Consider the following 21130-nt stretch of genomic DNA (forward strand, 5'->3'; position numbering starts at 1 on the left):
CCCGTGTCTGTTGCTCACCGCGTATCATCCACCTTGTACCTCTGAGCGGAGGCAGTCAGCAGTTTGAAAGTAGCCTAGCCAAAATCAGACCACAATCAGATCAATTATTTGATAAATACTTCCTTATGCGATTGAAACCAGCTTTCTTTCATTGTTCCAGCAGCCAAAGACACAATCCTAGTCATATTAGCAACCCATGCTAGTTGTTGCATCTTTAGATCTCCCCTCTTTCTAAATGCTTTTTAGTGTCTTCCAGCTACTTGCCTTCTGGAACATTCATGCAGAGCCTACTGCCGCGTGTGCGTTGTTGCGCTTATTCTGATCTGTTGCATCAGCCTAATTGCTTTGTATTTATTTTTATATACAGTGGTTATATGAATTTTGGATCTGTTGTCCCAGAATAGTCCCAAGGTCTGTTTTGAACCGTCCCAGACATCTCATTTTTAACATCCCGGGTTGAGAGGGACACCTTTTGAATTTCGAGCCCTGTAGCTACGTCTCCTCAGCAAACAGCACAAAGAGAGAGAGGTAGTGTATGCTGCTGAACTGTTACTGCAGGGCTGCTTCCTCTGGGGAACGAGCGCAACCTAAAGTGTTTTTGGAGGCTGGGGGATCCAATTATAAATGAGGAGCAGGTGTTGTTTTCTATGTTTATAATCTGACTATAATATGATGGTGTGACGTGTAGGCTAGGCTGTGTGTGTTGTGTTTAAGGCTTGTATGAACTTGAAGGTCTCCTGCCGCTTAGTACTGTAGTATTTCCTACTTGAACTTGCTGGAATGTGACATTGCAGTGCTGGAATTCTACAGAGGTCCCGTTTGAACACTTTTCACACTACTGAACCAAGCTGGCCGGTTTACAATGCTGCAACTGTGTTGGGAAAGACAATCTGAAAAGAAAAATCCAAGCAAGCACAGTACGGTTTGGGTTCGAGACAGTGTGAAAAGGGTTCTAGTGTGTGGTAGGTTACAGTCATTCAGTTCACCATGTCTACTGGACAGCTAGACACTCAAATAAGTCGGCTCTCTTCAAAACATGTATTTTATTGTGAAGTACTAACAAATGATTTCACACTGGCTATTTTTCCCAATATGACATCAATCGTTTCCAGTTTCCCCTCAGTGACACGGATTCCATCTCCACACTCTAAAAGTAGTGGTTCCCAACCTGGTGTGTCTTGAGGAACTCTCAGGTGTTGAGTTACATTTGAACACTGAAAGTGACCAGTGGAATGCACATGGGCGCAGTGGCAGTCAGATAATACACTAAATGGCACATGGTTACATCTGTATCGTTGGTTCAAGTCGTGTGCTCAGGCTGTTACATTTGTATCTTTTGAAAACCACTGTCATAGGCAAGTTTGATTAATGACCAGAGTCATTTATTTGTTAATATATGGCTCTGGACTTAGCTATGCCACAGCCTCTGCCATAGAACCAAATGGATCATGGCTTTGTCTGCGGTGGCACCTTTTACAAAGCAGGAAACCGATCATCTGTTGCCAAAACCATTCAAAACTAAATACCTATTTTACCGGAACTACTTTTTCTTATTTCTGGCGCAGGTTGAGGGACGCTCTTAAAACGGGTGCACACTAAAATGAACCATCATGAGTAAGGAACTATCAAAACTATGAAAATGTTTCAAATAAACCCTGTGTATATATAAAAAACGTTTTCAAAATACACAGCTATTTTAGTTCTCAACAGGGATGTTAGATTGGGTTCAAGTCCGTGCTCTGGCTGGGCCACTCAAGGACATTCAAAGACTTTTCCCGAAGCCACTCCCGCATTGTCTTGGCTGTGTGCTTAGGGCCGTTGTCCTGTTGGAAGGTGAATCTTTGCACCAGTCTGAGAACCTGCTCCAGAACGCTCAGGACTTCATCAAGGAGCTCTCTGTCCTTCTGGAAGGTTCTCCCATCTCTACAGAAGAACTCCAGAGCTTTGTCAGTGACCATTGGGTCTTTGTTTCCTCCCTAAGGCCCTTCTCCCCTGATTGCTCAGTTTGGCAGGGCGGCTAGCTCTAGGAAGAGTTTTGGTGGTTCCATACTTCTTCCATTTAGTAATGATGGAGGCCACTGTTCTTGGGACCTTCAATGCTGCAGACATTTTGTGGTACCCTTCCCCCAGATCTGTGCTTCGACACAATCCTGTCTCGACGCTCTACGGACAATTCCTTCGACCTCATGGCCTGTTTTTAGCTCTGACATTCACTGTCAACTGTGGGACCTTATATAGACAGGTGTGTGCCTTTCCAAATCATGTCCAATCAGTTGAATTTACCACAGGTGGACTCAAGTTGTAAAAACAAGTATGATCAATGGAAACAGGATGCACCTGAGCTCAATTTCGAGTCTCATAGCAAATGGTCTGAATACTTATGTAAATAAGGAATTTATGATATTCTTTATACATTTGCAAAAATGTTATGTTTCCGCTTTGTCATTATGGGGTATTGTGTGTAGATTGCTGAGGATTTTATTTATTTAATCCATTTTAAAATGAGGGCTGGAACGTAACAACGTGGAAAAGGTGAAGGGGTCTGATTGCTTTCCGAAGGCACTGTGTCTATATACACATCAATTACACAAAACACGAAAAGCAGAACACAATCATATGAAACAAACCCTTTCTTCAGTAAAAAGGCCATCTAACGTCTTCCTGAATTTCCCCTACAGCCACCAAATCCAACTTTAGGCACTTTTGGAGATAATTCCTAACTCTGTGGAGATCATATCCAATATCAGCTTTCTGTATAAACTAGAGGAGTCTCAGTTGCCCCGACCAACCAAATCAAATTTTATTTGTCACATACACATGGTTAGCAGATGTTAATGCGATTGTAGGAAATGCTTGTGCTTCTAGTTCTGACAATGTAGTAATAACTAACGGGTCATCTAACCTAACAATTTCACAACTACCGTATACACACAAGTGTAAGGGGATGAAGAATATGTACATAAAGATATTTGAATGAGTGGTACAGAACGGCATAGGCAAGATGCAGTAGATGGTATAGAGTACAATATATACATATGAGATGAGTAATGTAGGCTATGTAAACATTATATTAAGTGGCATTGTTTAAAGTGGCTAGTGATGCATTTTTACATGAATTTTTCCATTATTAAAGTGGCTGGAGCTGAGTCAGCATGTTGGCAGCAGCCACTCAATGTTAGTGGTGGCTGTTTAACAGTCTGATGGCCTTGATATAGAAACTGTTTTTCAGTCTCTCGGTCCCTGCTTTGATGCACCTGTACTGACCTTGCCTTCTGGATGATAGTGGGGTGAACAGGCAGTGGTTGATGTCCTTGATGATCTTAATGGCCTTCCTGTGACATCGGGTGGTGTAGGTGTCCTGGAGGGCAGGTAGTTTTCCCCCGGTGATTTGTTGTGCAGATCTCACTACCCTCTGGAGAGCCTTACGGTTGTGGGCGGAGCAGTTGCCGTACCAGGCGGTGATACAGACCGCCAGGATGCTCTCGATTGTGCATCTGTAGAAGTTTGTGTGCTTTTGGTGACAAGCCAAATTTCTTCAGCCTCCTGAGGTTGAAGAGGCGCTGCTGCGCCTTCTTCACCACGCTGTCTGTGTGGGTGGACCAATTCAGTTTGTCCGTGATGTGTACGCCGAGGAACTTAACTTACTACTGTCCCGTTGATGTGGATAGGTGGGTGCTCCCTCTGCTGTTTCCACGATCATCTCCTTTGTTTTGTTGATGTTGAGTGAGAGGTTATTTTCCTGACACCACACTCAGAGGGCCCTCACCTCCTCCCTGTAGGCAGTCTCGTCGTTGTTGGTAATCAGGCCTACTACTGTAGTGTCGTCTGCAAACTTGATGATTGAGTTGGAGGCGTGCATGGCCATGCTGTCGTGGGTGAACAGGGAGTACAGGAGAGGGCTCAGAACGCACCCTTGTGGGGCATCAGTGTTGAGGATCAGCGAGGTGGAAAAGTTGTTACCTACCCTCACCACCTGGGGGCGGCCCGTCAGGAAGTCCAGTACCCAGTTGCACAGGGCGGTGTCGAGACCCAGGGTCTCGAGCTTGATGATGAGTTTGGAGGGTATGGTGTTAAATGCTGAGCTGTAGTCGATGAACAGCATTCTCACATAGGTATGTATTCCTCTTGTCCAGATGGGTTAGGGCAGTGTTTAGTGTGGTTGCGATTGCGTCAGCTCTGGACCTGTTGGGGCGGTAAACAAATTGGAGTGGGTCTAGGGTGTCAGGTAGGGTGGAGGTGATATGGTCCTTGACTAGTCTCTCAAAGCACTTCATGATGACGGAAGTGAGTGCTATGGGGCGGTAGTTGTTTTGTTCGGGTACCTCAGTTTTCTTGGGAACAGGAACAATGGTGGCCCTCTTGAAGCATGTGGGAACAGCAGACTGGGATGAGGATTGCTTGAATATGTCCGTAAACACACCAGTCAGCTGGTCTGCGCATGCACTGAGGACATGGCTGGGGATGCCGTCTGGGCCTGCAGCCTTGCGAGGGTTAACACGTTTAAATGTTTTACTCACATCGGCTGCAGTGAAGGAGAGTCCGCAGGTTTTGGTAGTCAGTGGCACTGTATTGTCCTCAAAGCGAGCAAAGAAGTTGTTTAGTCTGTCTGGGAGAAAGACATCCTGTAATCCGTGATTGACTGTAGACCCTGCCACATACCTCTTGTGTCTGAGCTGTTGAATTGCGACTACTTTGTCTCTATACTGACGCTTGGCTTGTTTGATTGCCTTGCGGAGGGAATAACGACACTATTCGGTCATGTTTCCGGTCGCCTTGCCCTGATTAAAAGCAGTGGTTCGTGGTTTCGTGTGAATGCTGCCCAATCTGGTTTGGGTAGGCTTTTAATTGTTGTTGTGGGTATGACATCACCGATGCACTTGCTAATAAACTCGCTCACCGAATCAGCGTATTCATCAATGTTGTTTGACGCAATGCGGAACATATCCCAGTCCACGTGATTGAAGCAATCTTGAACCGTGGAATCAGATTGGTCGGACCAGCGTTGAACAGACCTGAGCACGGGAGCTTCCTGTTTTAGTCTCTGTCTATAGGCTGGAAGCAACAAAATGGAGCCGTGGTCATCTTTTCCGAAAGGAGGGCGGGGGAGGGCCTTATATGCGTCGCGGAAGTTAGAATAACAATGATCCAGGGTTTTACCAGCCCTGGTAGCACAATCGATATGCTGATAGAATTTAGGGAGTCTTGTTTTCAGATTGGCCTTGTTAAAATCCCCAGCTACAATGAATGCAGCCTCAGGATACGTGGTTTCCAGTTTACATAGAGTCAAATAAAGTTAGTTCAGGGCCATCGACTTGTCTGCTTGGGGGGTAATATATGCGGCTGTGATTATAATCGAAGAGAATTCTCTTGGTAGATAATGCGGTCGACATTTGATTGTGAAGAATTCTAAGTCCGGTGAACAAAAGGACTTGAGTTCCAGTATGTTGTTATGATCACACCATGTGTTTTTCACTGTCATTTTTACTATTGTTTTTATTTCTTTACTTACCTATTGTTCACAATACCCTTTTGCACTATTGGTTAGAGCCTGTAAGTAAGCATTTCACTGTAAGGTCCTGTTGTATTCGGCGCATGTGACAACTTTTTGATTTGATTTATATATCAGTGTGAGTGTTACTCAATCAATGCTAGCTGGTTAACTTATTGATCATACTAACAACACTACTGCTTCATGTGAAGTACAACCCAGAGATGGGCTAACAATGGGTACATGATGAACGTGTCTTCAAACAAGACTAGATAGAAACGGTTGTCTGGGTTCACCTCTTATTTTATAAGGCCAGGTTACAGCCAAACTATATATGCAAAAGTATGTGGACACCCTTTTCAAATGAGTGGATTCGGCTATTTTAGCCACAGCCGTTGCTGACAGGTGTATAAAATCGAGCACACAGCCATGCAATCTCCAAAGACAAACATTGTCAGTAGAATGCCGTATTGAAGAGCTCAGTGACTTTCAACATGGCACCGTCATAGGATGCCACCTTTCCAACAAGTCAGTTAGTCAGATTTCTGCCCTGCAAGAGCTGCCCCATTCAGCTGTAAGTGTTGTTATTGTGAAGTGGAAACATCTAGGAGCAACAACTGCTTAGCCGCGAAGTGGTAGGCCACACAAGCTCACAGAACTGGACCACTGAGTGTGTAGAATGTAAAAATCTTCTGTCCTCTGCTGCAACACTCCCTACCGAGTTCTAAACTGCCTCTGGAAGCAACGTCAGCACAATAATTGTAAGTTGGATTTCCATGGTCAAGCAGCAGCACACAAGCCTAAGATCACCATGCGCAATGCCAAGCATCGGCAGGAGTGGTGTGAAGTTCGCCACCATTGGACTCTGGAGCAGTGGAAACGCGTTCTCTGGAGTGATGAATCACGCTTCACCATCTAGCAGTCCCACGGACAAAGCTGTGTTTGGCGGATGCCAGGAACACTTCCTGCCCCAATGCATAGTGCCAACTGTAAAGTTTGGTGGATGAGGAATAAGGGTCTGGGGCTGTTTTTCATGGCTCGGGCTAGGCCCCTTAGTTCCAGTGAACGGAAATCTTAATGCTAAAACATGCAATGACATTCTTGACGATTCTTTGCTTCCAACTTTATGGCACAAAGCGAGGTCCAAACAGAAATGGTTTGTCGAGCTGTGTGGAAGAACTTGACTGGCCTGCACTGAGCCATGACCTCAACCCAATCAAAAACCTTTGGGATGAATTGAAACGCAGACTGCGAGACAGGCCTAATTGCTCAACATCAGTGCCCGATCTCACAAATGCTTATGTGGCTGAATGGAAGCAAATCCGCTCAGTAATGTTCCAACATCTAGGGAAAACTGTTATTACAGCCTCCACTCTTTAAAAAATTTTTATTTGTACTATTTTCTACATTGTAGAATAATAGTGAAGACATCAAAACTATGAAATAACACATATGGGATCATGTAATAACCAAAAAAGTGTTTAACAAATCAAAATATATTTTATATTTGAAATTCTTCAAATAGCCACTCTTTGCCTTGACTGCTTTGCACACTCTTGGCATTCTCTCAACCAGCTTCACCTGGAATGCTTTTCCAACGGTCTTGAAGGAGTTCCCACATATGCTGAACACTTGTTGGCTGCTTTTCCTTCACTCTGCAGTCCAACTCATCCCAAACCATCTCAATTGGGTTGAGGTCGGGTGATTGTGGAGACCAGGTCATCTGATGCAGCACTCCATCACTCTCCTTGGTCAAATAGCCCTTACACAACCTGCAGGTGTGTTGTCATTGCCCTGTTGAAAAACAAAGATAGTCCCACTAAGCCCAAACCAGATGGGATGGCGTATAGCTGTGATAGCCATGCTGGTTAAGTATGCCTTTAATTCTAAATAAATCACAGACAGTGTCACCAGCAAATCACACCTCCATGCTTTACGGTGGGAAATCGCATGCGGAAATCATCTGTTCACCCCACACCGCGTCTCACAAAGACGCAGCGGTTGGAACCAAAAGTCTCCAATTTGGACTCATCAGACCAAAGGACGGATTTCCACAGGTCTAATGTCCATTTGCTCTGGTTTCTTGGCCCAAGCAAGTCTCTTCTTCTTATTGGTGTCCTTTAGTAGTGGTTTCTTTGCCGTAATTTGACCATGGAGGCCTGATTCACACAGTGTCATCTGAACAGTTGATGTTGATGTGTCTGTGACTGGAACTCTGAAGCATTTATTTGGGCTGCAATTTCTGAGGCTGGTAACTATAATGAACTTATCATCTGCAGCAGAGGTAACTTTGTCTTCCATTCCTGTGGCGGTCCTCATGAGAGCCAGTTTCATCATAGCTTTCAAAGTTCTTAATGTTCAGTATTGACTGACCTTCATGTCTTAAAGTAATGATGGACTGTCATTTCTCTTTTGTTTATTTGAGCTGTTATTGCCATAATATGGACGTGGTCTTCTACCAAATAGGGCTGTATACCACACCTACCTTGTCATAACACAACCTAATGCGTTTGAGCCAATCAGAAGAAAATGCATTGCACAAATTAACTTTTATAAGGGCACACCTGTTAATTGAAATGCATTCCGGGTGACTACCTCATGAAGCTGGTTGAGAGAATGCCAAGAATGTGCAAAGCTGTCATCAAGGCAAAGGGTGGCTACTTTGAAGAATCTCTAATCTAAAATAAATGTGGATTTGTTTAACACTTTTTTCTACATTATTTCATATCTGTTATTTCAGTTTTGATATCTCTATTCTACAATATAGAAAATAGAAAAAAATAAAGAAAACCCTTTTTGAATGAGTAGGTGTTCTAAAACTTTTGAATGGTAGTGTAGGTATATAATGTATGTATAATACTTATATTTGACTTCATACTCTAATGTGAAGATGTGTTTGTTAATGTTGTTTCAGATGCCTTCCAGGATGTCAGATCTGCCAGCAGTTGGTGAGGTGAGTCTTTGGCCCTATTCTGATCTCTCAGACAGACATGAGCCCAGTCCTTGACTCAAGACCCTGGGACCTCTTCAATTCAACCAACCTCTTCTAAAATACTGTACTGACTGACATAAACAATAACTGGTATTAAAGTTCTGTGTGGAAGTGTAGCCTAGTCTCTATTGCACTCCACGCCTATGGTTCTTCACTGTATCTAGTGCTGTATCAGTGGCAGTCGGTGCCGTTTTAAGATGAGGGGAAGGACGATTTTTACAATATTTTTATGAGCAGGCCGTTATTTCTGTTACAGCATATTTGGTGACTGTCATTCATATTCCATTCACCCAACTCAATGTAACATCGTTTAGGTTACTACATGATACTCACATTGTCCCTATACCCATCATGAGGTTGTTATTACCTATCTTATGAACGTTTACAATGTAGGTGCACAGGTCGAGAGAAACATTTGAGTAATCAAGGTAATCAATCTCATTCAATACCGCCTTGCACAATCTTGCCTGCATCTAGCTGATCTAGTGTGTAACTGTAATTATTAGTACAATAGTTGCAAACGAGCGTTTCTAATGGACAAATGAATGTATGTGTATCCCCGTTACGTTTACTCCAGTTTAAGGAAGTTTTTTTGGCGGAATGAATACACCCCTGATCATACGCAAATACAGTTCACTTTCATAGCAGCCACATACAAACAGCATGATCACTTTCCTCATTAAATTCTTCTCAAATCTATGTGCTTTCTTCCTCTCACCTTTTCCCTTCATTTGTGGGCTTCAGTGCACAATACATCAGCTGTCTGTGACCAGGCAAAAAACACTTTCCATGCCAAACCTTTATATCATAACCGCTAACCTCTACACATAGCCTACGTCGTTGTCACCATATTAGCCAACGTCAGTCAACATAGCTACTAGAACTAACGTATTAGTAAACCCGCTACAGTCATGCAGTACAGTTAGTTAGCAAGCAGTTCAGCAGATACACTGGCGGGCCCCGGTGGCAATACATTTATAAAGCTTACCTTGACTTGGAAAAGTTCCAGTGTTGAATAGCCATACCCAGCTAGCTAACATGGCATCCCTCTCTGTTTGAGCCAGGTGTTTTGAGTAGGCTAAACTAGCTAGCTGCATTTGCTAGCTAAAGTAAGTGAAAGTAAAAATAGAAAATTAATAGTTTGTTCTCTCTATCTCTCTTGCTTCTCCATTTGAAAATAAATTAAATTGTTTATAACTGTTCAGCTATTGTCTTTCTCTCTCTCTGTGAGTCAACTACTCACCACATTTTAAGCACTGCAGTGCTAGCTAGCAGTAGCTTATTCTTTCAGGGTAGCCTTGTGGTTATAGCGTTGGACTAGTAACCGGAAGGTTGGAAGTTCAAACCCCTGAGCTGACAAGGTACAAATATGTCGTTCTGCCCCTGAACAGGCAGTTACCCCACTGTTTCTAGGCCGTCATTGAAAATAAGAATTTGCCTAGTTAAATAAAGGTAAAATAAAAAAAATACGAGTCATTTGATTGGGTGGACTATATTTCAGTTCAAGCTGCAAAAGCTCTGATAGGTTGGAGGAAGTCCTCCGGAAGTTGTCATAATTACTGTGGAAGTCTGTGGAAGGGAGTGAGAACCTTGAGAATCCTAGGTTTTGTATTGAAGTTCATGTACTCAGAGGAGGACGGAAACTAGCTGTCCTCCGGCTACACTACAGACTGCTGCTGAGGCTACTGTAGACCTTCATCGCAAACCTTGTGTTTTAATCAATTATGTTATGACACGTGAATATATTTAGTATAGTTTTATCTAAAAAGGATAACATTACTATTTTTTTTATTCACTGAGGATGGTCCTCCCCTTCCTCCTCTAAGGCACCTCCACTGTACTGTATATTACTGTGTATATAGTACTCCACTGTATATTACTGTGTATATAGTATCCACTGTATAGTACTGTATATAATACCCCACTGTATAATACTGTGTATATAGTATCCCACTGTATAGTACTGTATATAATACCCCACTGTATATTACTGTGTATAGTACTGTATATAATACTCCACTGTATAGTGTGTGTATATGGTACTCCACTGTATAGTACTGTATATAGTACCCAACTGTATAGTATTGTGTATATAGTACTCCACTGTATATAGTACAGTACTACACCCGGGTCCTGAAAATAAACCATTACCTTCCAGGCTTTGTGTGTCAGGAGGAACACGTCATCCCTCTGAGAGAGGGTGTAGCAGGACCTAGACTGCCCTGTGTGTGTGTTTGTGTGTGTGTCACTTTATAGAAATGTAGAGGGCTAAAGCTGATGATTCATATGGGGCTCGATGTGTCTGTGTGTAAAATAATATGCATCTCTGTGTCTCCCCCCCTTTCCTCTAGATGCTGCTGTGGTCGGCTGGTACGGCAGCATGCTGGGTTTACAGCCAGCCTGGCCATGAAGTACTCAGACGTGAACTTGGGTGGGGGGGCAGAGGGTGGGGTGCAGCCGGAGTTGGAGGAGTGGGCTGTGGACAAACACACACAGGAGAGCCCTACAGACTCTTACGGCATCGTTAACTTCCAGGGAGGGTCGCACTCTTACAGAGCCAAGGTAGGGTGGAGAAAAGCTTACACACACACACACTCTCTCACATCTCCATGGTGGACCTCACAGAGGTCACTTTCTAAGCGCTTAGCTCAACAAATCAAACCAGTGTCTCAGTCACATTGTCTCTGGCCATCGCCACCAGCTCCAAAGGTATACATTATAAGATATCCTTTGACCTGGCCTGGCCTGGCCTAGCATTCTGGAAACTCTTCCCTGAGCTGAGCAGCCTAGCCTGTCTAGTCTGCCTCCATAGCCAGTGTGTGAGTCCCAAATGGCATCATATTCCCTATATAGTGCACTACATTTGACCATGGCCCATTGGGCTCTGGTCAAAACTAGTGCACTATGTAGGTAAAAGGGTGACATTTGGGATGCAGCCACCTATACAACACCTAGGAAAACACTTTTACCTCAGACTAACTTACTTACTTAGGCCTGTGTATTCCTTGCAAAACATACGCAATGTTTTTGATGAGTCACCTCTATCCCTTTTGGGCTAAACTAAGTGTTTATTATTGGTTATTCTACATGAAGTAGGTGAATATAATCACACAACACCATTTAGTCTACTATTTTAGAAACAGCAGTGACTGTAGTACGGGCAAATCCCCCTCTTAAAACTACAGGTTTATTATGCCTTGGAACAAGTGAAGGGGTTGTGTGGCTGTGAGACTGAGAATATCCTTTACGGTACGTTCAGGACCGCTTTCCACGGCCCAGATCGACACATTTAATGGTGACGATGTATCAAGCATGTCCATGTAGGTCCGGGAAATCCACCCTCAAAGTGTTGACATTGGAACATCATTAATAATCATGTTAAGCTCGAGTTCAAACTTAAAATTAAAGATGGGTGTATTTTGAAAGGACTGCAACATTTAGTTTGTACAAGAGAAGTTCAAACCCTCCAATCTCTCCTTTCCTCCCCTCCTCTCCACTCCTCTCCTTTCCCCAGTATGTGCGTCTGTCCCATGACAGCAGGCCAGAGAGCATCCTGAGGCTGATGCTGAATGAGTGGCAGATGGAGCTTCCTAAGATCCTCATCTCTGTCCACGGAGGCATCCAGAACTTTGATCTGCACCCCCGAATCAAACAGGTGGTGGGGAAGGGCCTGATCAAAGCTGCTGTCACCACCGGGGCATGGATCCTGACAGGAGGGGTTAACACAGGTGACACACATACACACGGGCATAGAAAAACACACATACGCACAGATTCGAGCAAACTCTCTCCCACACAGTGACTTCCTGTTCTTATTAGGTAAAAGACACACAAGTCGGGTGTTCTGTCTTAGCAGAGTTGTGTGTCTCCATCCCAGTGCTACTGGGACCTATATACTGTGTTTAACTCATTATGGAGACCTAATGATAATGTTTGACTCCTTACTTAATGACAGTGTTTAACTGATTACTTAATGGGTTAATTAACCAGACTGGTGTTTATTCTGACTGGTCCTGAAAGTAACACTCACCTACAGCAGACTGGTTGTCCAGACAACTACACTAGTCTGTTTTGATCCATTGCTTGGTGTTGATTGGTTGTATTTTAACCCCTGACCTCCAGGTGTTGCCAAACATGTGGGTGATGCGTTGAAGGAACACTGTTCTAGATCGTCAAGGAAGATCTGTACAATTGGAGTCGCTCCCTGGGGCGTCATTGAGAACCGCAATGACCTCATCGGGAGAGACGTGAGGAACACACACTCACACACACAAAAGTTTGTTTTTTAATATCCTTGTGGGGACCAAACAATTGATTAAAATCCTATTTTCCCTAACCTTTAACCTCTAAACCTAACTCTTAAACCTAAAATAGCCTTTTACCCTGGGGACCGGAGAAATGTCCTTTTCCTTGTTTTACTATCCTTGTGAGGACTTCTGGATAGTGAAACCAAAACACAAACAAGCACATCACAATACTTATTTACTCGGTATTTATTTTAAGTGGTCAAAAATATCTGCTGTCCAGTCTGAGTAAAGTGTGTGTATGTTCCAGGTTGTAGCCTCCTACCAGACGTTGCTGAACCCCCTGTCCAAGCTCAACGTGTTGAACAACCTCCACTCCCACTTCCTGCTGGTGGATGATGGGACGGTGGGGAAGTACGGAGCTGAGGTCCAACTACGCCGCGAGCTGGAAAAACACATCAAACTGCAAAGGATACACGCACGTAAGACACACACACACACGATAAACACATCAAACTGCAGAGGATACACACACACACACACACGATAAACACATCAAACTGCAGAGGATACACATACACACACGATAAACACATCAAACTGCAGAGGATACACACATACACACACGATAAACACATCAAACTGCAGAGGATACACACATACACACACGATAAACACATCAAACTGCAGAGGATACACACATACACACACGATAAACACATCAAACTGCAGAGGATACACACATACACACACGATAAACACATCAAACTGCAGAGGATACACGCACGTAAGACACACACACACACACACGATAAACACATCAAACTGCAGAGGATACACACACGATAAACACATCAAACTGCAGAGGATACACACATACACACACGATAAACACATCAAATTGCAGAGGATACACACATACACACACGATAAACACATCAAACTGCAGAGGATACACACACGATAAACACATCAAACTGCAGAGGATACACACACACACACACACGATAAACACATCAAACTGCAGAGGATACACACACACACGATAAACACATCAAACTGCAGAGGATACACACACACACACGATAAACACATCAAACTGCAGAGGATACACACAAGTAAGAGACACATACATGATAAACACATCAAACTGCAGAGGATACACACAAGAGACACACACACGATAAACACAATATGGAATGAAATGAGGCTTCTCACGACTGCTGTCCGGGAGTTTCACTCCGTTGGCTAAATGGTCATGAATCAATTGTAGGCCAATATGTCCATTTTTTTACGAGCTAATCATAGCAAAGAAGAAAATACTTCTGTATTTCCGGCTGTGTAAACACACGGATTCTCACTGAAAATGGACTCATAACTCCTGATAATCTTGGGTATCTCATATGCAGATCTTAAATAGACAAAATTATTCGTCTTAAGCCTTGGTCAGGAATCTGGATTAGGCTAATAAAATGCAACTACCTGTTTTACAAACAGTAGTACATGGATGGGCATTCACAAAATTGCATTGTGGGCTGTCACTGTAGGCTACACTATTCTAGTTTTTCTGGGATAGGAGGAGGGCGGTAATTTGTTCTCGCCTAGGGCGGCAGAACGGCCAGGACTGGGCCTGCCTGAATTCACCGGGCTCAGAGAAGCGGTCTGTCTCGTCCGGACATGTTCATTCTCATTTTGCACATTGAACGTTGCATTCCAACATTGTTGCAGAGATTGGAGAGGCAGACTGCAGGGTTTAGACAACCCCCCACTGTTGCAAACCAAATGCTAGGCTAGAAACATGGGGAAATAATGTCAAGATGCTGTTTCCGGTAGAGAGAGAGTTTTGGAATTGCCTGGCTAGGCTGTGGGACAGTGAATGCGCAGTGATAATTCAAATAGAACTGTTAACAAGCATTACCTGAGGATTATCGTAAATAAATAATGACTATCAACCAATTATCATCCAGGATCCAAACGTAACGTTTTCTAATGATTATTTCCACCACAGGCATCTTCTCTGTGGCTGTGTGTTGAGAGTACTTTAACACCTGAAGGCAATGTCTAAGAATAATGGTCAGGTCCAAAATTATTGGCACTCTTGATAAAAAATTAGCAAAATAAGTCTATCAGTTAGTGTACTGTAGTTGCTGTATCTCCGCCTTTTCTGTCTTCGTGTGTCACACACTGGCACTTAGAAGCACCAGAGGCAGTTACCAGAGACTGGCTATTATCACAATAACCTTAGATCCCCTATTATTAAAATGGCCTTGGCAGACACCCATACAAAATGCACACCCACTGTTATTATGGTGTGGCAGTCTGCTGACCTGCTGAAACACCCTCTTAAAATGGAGCTTTAAGACCTGTCACATGTCTCTCTGTTAACCCTTTACTGCTTTCCTGTTGTCATCACAAACCGAGACCAATAGAATACAGCATCTCGATGAACATACACTGTTGCTATTTGAGATGTTTCCAATGTTCTTAACAGCATATTTAGTGATCTTCTGGCTTTCTCTCTTTTTCTCTGTCCTTTCTCCCTCCCCCCAGGAATTGGTCAGGGTGTTCCTGTGGTAGCGTTGATATTTGAGGGTGGTCCCAATGTAATTCTGACAGTGTTGGAGTACCTTCAGGAGACTCCCCCTGTTCCTGTGGTGGTCTGTGAAGGGACTGGGCGTGCTGCTGACATACTGGCCTACGTCCACAAACAGACTGAGGAGGGGGGGTGAGACACACTTTCTTCTAACAGATTGCACCACATATAATGGGGTTCCACAGGGTTCTGTGCTAGGACCGTTACTTAGAGGAATGATCGTGGATGTAACTTCCTTTAACCCTTCAGGGGTCTACCTGATGGTGTGGAGACAGAAATCATCGCTACGATCAAAAAGACGTTCAACTTCAGCCACAGCGATGCTATGCACCTCTTCCAGACCCTTATGGAATGTATGAAGAGCAAAGAACTGGTAAACACATGATTAACTCACAGTCAATACATGGAAATCTATTCCACATCAGGTAACTGATGCAAGCAGTAGAATCAGATTTAAAAAAACAGATAAAAATACACCTTATGGAACAGTGGGGACTGTGAAGAGACACACACACACAGGCACATACGACACACACGTACACATGGATGTTGTTTTGTAAATATGTGATAGTGGACTAAATCTATTGGGTAAAGTGTTCTGAAATGTCATGTAATATTTCAAATTGTATATAACTGCCTTCATGTTGCTGGACCCCAGGATGAGTAGCTGCTGCCTTGGCAACAGCTAATGGGGATCCTTAACAAATACTGAATGAATTTTAAGAGAACGCTGAATCCTACAATGCATACTGTGTTGTCTGTTCATAGTCTGATTAATATATAGATGACTCTTATAGTTTTTCATAAATACCAGAACCTATTGCATTACTTTAGATTTTTTAATGACCATGTGGGTTTTCTCTCCCTCTCTCCTTCCTCTGAACGACAGATCACTGTGTTTCATATCGGCTCTGAGGACCACCAGGATATCGATGTGGCCATACTGAGGGCATTACTGAAAGGTGTGTTGGGTAACTTCCTCTGTGTCCTGTTGTTTGACTGACAGAAGATCTGTGCCCATGACTCCCCTCTGACCTCCTAGAGAAAGGGAGAGGGCAAATGAAAAGATCACAATAATAAAACAAACAGAAGGGCGAGACAGTGGGTTGTGTAACCAAAGTTTTCATTTTGAAACCGATACTATAGATATGTTTTGAGAAGTCAACACTCTCCTCCCTCAGTCTGTCTCTCTCTCGTCCTGCTCTCTCCCTCTACTCCTGAGCTCTCTCTCTCGTCCTGAGCTCTCTCGTCCTGCTCTCTCCCTCTACTCCTGAGCTCTCTCTCGTCCTGCTCTCTCCCTCTACGCCTGAGCTCTCTCACTATCAATCTCTTGTCCTGCTCTCTCCCTCTACTCCTGAGCTCTCTCACTATGTATCTCTCTCGTCCTGAGCTCTCTCTCTCGTCCTGAGCTCTCTCTTGTCCTACTCTCTCTCGCTATCTATCTCTCCCTCTACTCCTGTGCTCTCTTGTCCTACTCTCTCTCGCTATCTATCTCTCCCTCTACTCCTGAGCTCTCTCTCTCTCTCTCTCGTCCTGAGCTCTCTCTTGTCCTGCTATCTCTCGTCTTCTGTTTCTCTCACTATCTCTGGTCCTGCCGCTCTCTCACTTGCTCTCTTTTGGGGTTTCCCTGTGGGTCTCAGAGGGGCTTATTGCTAGATACTCCGAGACCCCATTCTCACAACACATAAAGCTGTCCTCTTCTCACTTTTCTCTGTTCTATTCTATCCGATCTGGCTCTAACACAGAGGGCCAGAAAGAGCTCTGAAAGGATAGGTATTCACATCAACTAGTCTGTCCCTGTGTATTCAGTAGTTGTCTGTATGTCGATCTATCAGTGGTCTTCTGTCATTGAATAAGAAGTTCAGACAAATGCAGGAATGTGTTCAAAGTCCGCCCCACGCAGCTTGTCTACCAGCTATGTAGATCTCGTAGTAGAGGAACCAGTCCAGTCAGTCAAGAGTTCAGGACATTCTGACTGAGCATAATAATCCCCAGCCAGCAGGAAAATATAAGCCTGTCAAACCAGCATTAGTCTTGGTCAACCAGTAACACATCCTCAATAGAAGGCCTCAATAGCTCATTCGACCCTAAAGGAAACATACACAAGCATATGGAAATACCTTTAAAATAGCTGTCCAGTATTTCCAGATTTCTATGAAATATGACCTACCCTGCTCAAAAAAATAAAGGGAACACTAAAATAACACATCCTAGATCTGAATAATTGAAATATTCTTATTAAATACTTTTTTATTTACATAGTTGAATGTGCTGACAACAAAATCACACAAAAATGATCAATGGAAATCAAATGTATCAACCCATGGAGGTCTGGCTTTGGAATCACACTCAAAATTAAAGTGGAAAACCACACTACAGGCTGATCCAACTTTGATGTAATGTCCTTAAAACAAGTCAAAATGAGGCTCAGTAGTGTGTGTGGCCTCCACGTGCCTGTATGACCTCTCTACAATGCCTGGACATGCTCCTGATGAGGTGGCGGATGGTCTCCTGAGGGATCTCCTCCCAGACCTGGACTAAAGCATCCACCAACTCCTGGACAGTCTGTGGTGCAACGTGGCGTTGGTGGATGGAGCGAGACATGATGTCCCAGATGTGCTCAACTGGATTCAGGTCTGGGGAACGGGCGTGCCAGTCCATAGCATCAATGCTTTCCTCTTAGCCACATCAGCAAATGAGCCAGCTCTGTGATAATGAGAAGTCTCCTCTGAGACGTGTCCACTATGAGGAAATGGCAAGCATTTTTGAAATGGTCTGTTTGAGATACAACTTTGAGGTGGGGTTTTTGAAGAGGTTGTTTTTTTCCTGTATTTTATGCTTTGGTCACATGAGTATAGGAAGAGTAGAAGTCAACAACATGATTTGTGTTTGAGTTAACAGATTATGAGCTGCTACATGTGAGGTTTTCTTTGAACAGTTACTTTAAGATTTCCTCCATAAACCTATCAGATGAACTGTAAGGTTACAGAGACATGATTGTAAATATGGAAATGTCCCGTCTCCCACATCAGGATTTACATCCTGAAAATACAACTTGAACTTTAAACTTTACCAAAAGGAAATCCTGTAGGAAATGATCTCTCTATGGTGGTTGAATTTCACTGTGTATTAGTATGCACTATTATTACTTTTAATTTTGAATAAGGTACACAACACGGGTACACATAGACAGAGAAACAAGTGACCAGACCGAACAAGACACAGTTCTCATCCCACACCCACCCACAGGACTTCCCCAGAGTTGGATTAGTTGTTCACAATAGCAGTCTTTTTACAGAGTCATATGTTGATGAAAGAGCAAATCTGTTTCTTTCACTCCCCCATGCATGAGTCCTACAGATATGTCCATGTTTATAATATCCCTGAATGATGGCAGACACTGCTGTCTGCTTAAAGAATGAGGAGCCTGCCAACGGGAGTCTATAATATTTTGGTCTGTTGTTAAGCCAGCCAAATATGTCGCTGTTTGACAGATAGGTCTAAAGTAGTGTCATCGTTTAACAATAAAAGAGATGGGGAACATGGTACACTTCTACCATTATGTCACAAAGATGGGATGAAACACAACTCCAGAAGTGTAAAACACCTGGGCACTCCCAAACCATATGAAAACAGTTTATTTTTTATTTCACCTTTATTTAACCAGGTAGGCTAGTTGAGAACAAGTTCTCATTTACAACTGCGACCTGGCCAAGATAAAGCATAGCAGTGTGAACAGACAACAGAGTTACACATGGAGTAAACAATTAACAAGTCAATAACACAGTAGAAAAAAACGGGAGTCTATATACATTGTGTGCAAAAGGCATGAGGAGGTAGGCGAATAATTACAATTTTGCAGATTAACACTGGAGTGATAAATGATCAGATGGTCATGTACAGGTAGAGATATTGGTGTGCAAAAGAGCAGAAAAGTAAATAAATAAAAACAGTATGGGGATGAGGTAGGTGAAAATGGGTGGGCTATTTACCAATAGACTATGTACAGCTGCAGCGATCGGTTAGCTGCTCGGATAGCTGATGTTTGAAGTTGGTGAGGGAGATAAAAGTCTCCAACTTCAGCGATTTTTGCAATTCGTTCCAGTCACAGGCAGCAGAGAACTGGAACGAAAGGCGGCCAAATGAGGTGTTGGCTTTAGGGATGATCAGTGAGATACACCTGCTGGAGCGTGTGCTACGGGTGGGTGTTTAGCTTTCATCCACTAGAATACTAACTTGGTGTGTAACTCTGACTCCATGGGGTTATATGGATGATTAGAGTGTACATTGGATCCCATGTTAGGATATGGTTCTGTGTAAAACAGTAGTGGTGATTTAGTATGGTAATTCATCTGTATTATTCTGTATGGTTGTTTCTGTATTGTCCTTCCCCAGCCCGGTTCTCTAAATCCTGCTGCTAAGTCAACAGGAAACACACAATTAATGTGGCTTTGCCTAGCAATTAGTTTGTGTGTGTGTGTGTGCTTACGCTGCTGCTACTCTGTTTATTATATATCCTGATACCTAGTCACTTCTAACCCTGTCCACATGTACATACTACAAACTACCTGGTACCCCTGCACACTGACTCAGTACTGGTACTCCTCGTATAAAGCCTCGTTAATGTGTTTGTTACTATTTCCTTTTTATTTAGCAAATATTTGTCTTTTTATCTCTGTGTTGTTGGGGCTCGTACGTGAGCATCTTCCTGTACACCGGTTGTATGTGACGCATGTGACCAATAACGTGTGATTTGTGTGCTGCTCCTCCAGGCACCAATGAGTCTGCGTTTGACCAGCTGGTTCTGACTCTGGCCTGGGACCGGGTGGACATCGCCAAGAACCATGTGTTTGTCTACGGACAGCAGCTACTGGTACGTCTATCTGTGTGCGGCTGGCTGGCTCTCTTTGGCTCTTTCACTGGCTGGCTTTATCCGTTTATTTTTTAAATTGTTTTATGTGGCTGGCTGGCTCTCTGTCTGTCAAGACTGCATTTATTATGAATGTGCTGTTCATCAGGATCAGCCTTAATGGAATAAATGTCATTTAAACCCCAAATATCTCCTAAGCTAGCCACTCCAGAGTCAGTGGTCCTATATGACCCAAGGGACAGGCTACAGGAAGGCTGCCAGTAGAGTGTTTATTTTGACTAATCTGAACTGGTCTAGTGTATTTATTCATTGTTAGTGCAGTCAATGTTGGATCCATGTTGAGGTGTGTGTGTGTGTGTGTGTGTGTGTGTGTGTGTGTGTGTGTGTGTGTGTGTGTGTGTGTGTGTGTGTGTGTGTGTGTGTGTGTGTGTGTGTGTGTGTGTGTGTGTGTGTGTGTGTGTGTGTGTGTGTGTGTGTGTGTGTGTGTGTGTGTGTGTGTGTGTGTGTGTGCAGGTGGGTTCGTTGGAGCAGGCCATGCTGGATGCCTTAGTGATGGACCGTGTGGAGTTTGTGAAGCTCCTGATTGAGAATGGAGTTAGCATGCACAGGTTCCTCACCATCACACGGCTGGAGGAGCTATACAACACGGTAACACACACACGGCTCACCAATTTCACACACATACATGTAATGATGCTCCACAGGGCTCTATGCTGGTACCATTTACTGTTCTCATCACACGTGCAACCTGTCAATTCTAACGTTTGATTCGTATTCTGTCAAAATCATTTCCACACGGTCTGTTTATCCATGGTCCTGCTGGGCATGGTGTTTTTATCGGTGTCTCTTCTGTTCCAGAAACAGTCCCCTACCAATCCCACGCTCTTCAACCTCGTAAGGGATGTCAAACAGGTGCATCTTTGACTTCTTGTCAACCATTGAT

At 43.5% G+C, this 21130-nt stretch overlaps 1 protein-coding gene across 4 annotated transcripts in view; it reads left to right on the top strand.

The window, feature by feature from the left end:
- Positions 1 to 21130, top strand: part of trpm7 (transient receptor potential cation channel, subfamily M, member 7) — an 85981-nt gene that overhangs the window by 17748 nt on the left and 47103 nt on the right. For 2 of the 4 annotated variants that reach the window (XM_046345572.1, XM_046345570.1), the window contains exons 3-13: positions 8403 to 8441; positions 10832 to 11042; positions 11995 to 12208; positions 12603 to 12727; positions 13035 to 13206; positions 15275 to 15449; positions 15567 to 15690; positions 16207 to 16279; positions 20090 to 20190; positions 20701 to 20835; positions 21046 to 21099. In XM_046345572.1, coding sequence (XP_046201528.1) covers positions 8403 to 8441; positions 10832 to 11042; positions 11995 to 12208; positions 12603 to 12727; positions 13035 to 13206; positions 15275 to 15449; positions 15567 to 15690; positions 16207 to 16279; positions 20090 to 20190; positions 20701 to 20835; positions 21046 to 21099 — 1423 coding nt within the window. Of the gene's footprint in view, positions 1 to 8402; positions 8442 to 10831; positions 11043 to 11994; positions 12209 to 12602; positions 12728 to 13034; positions 13207 to 15274; positions 15450 to 15565; positions 15691 to 16206; positions 16280 to 20089; positions 20191 to 20700; positions 20836 to 21045; positions 21100 to 21130 lie in introns of those variants that run through there. The other 2 variants (XM_046345571.1, XM_046345573.1) reach the window with 2 other exon arrangements.

The sequence above is a fragment of the Oncorhynchus gorbuscha genome, linkage group LG04 (assembly GCF_021184085.1).
Source record: "Oncorhynchus gorbuscha isolate QuinsamMale2020 ecotype Even-year linkage group LG04, OgorEven_v1.0, whole genome shotgun sequence".
In the NCBI taxonomy this organism is placed as follows: domain Eukaryota; kingdom Metazoa; phylum Chordata; class Actinopteri; order Salmoniformes; family Salmonidae; genus Oncorhynchus; species Oncorhynchus gorbuscha.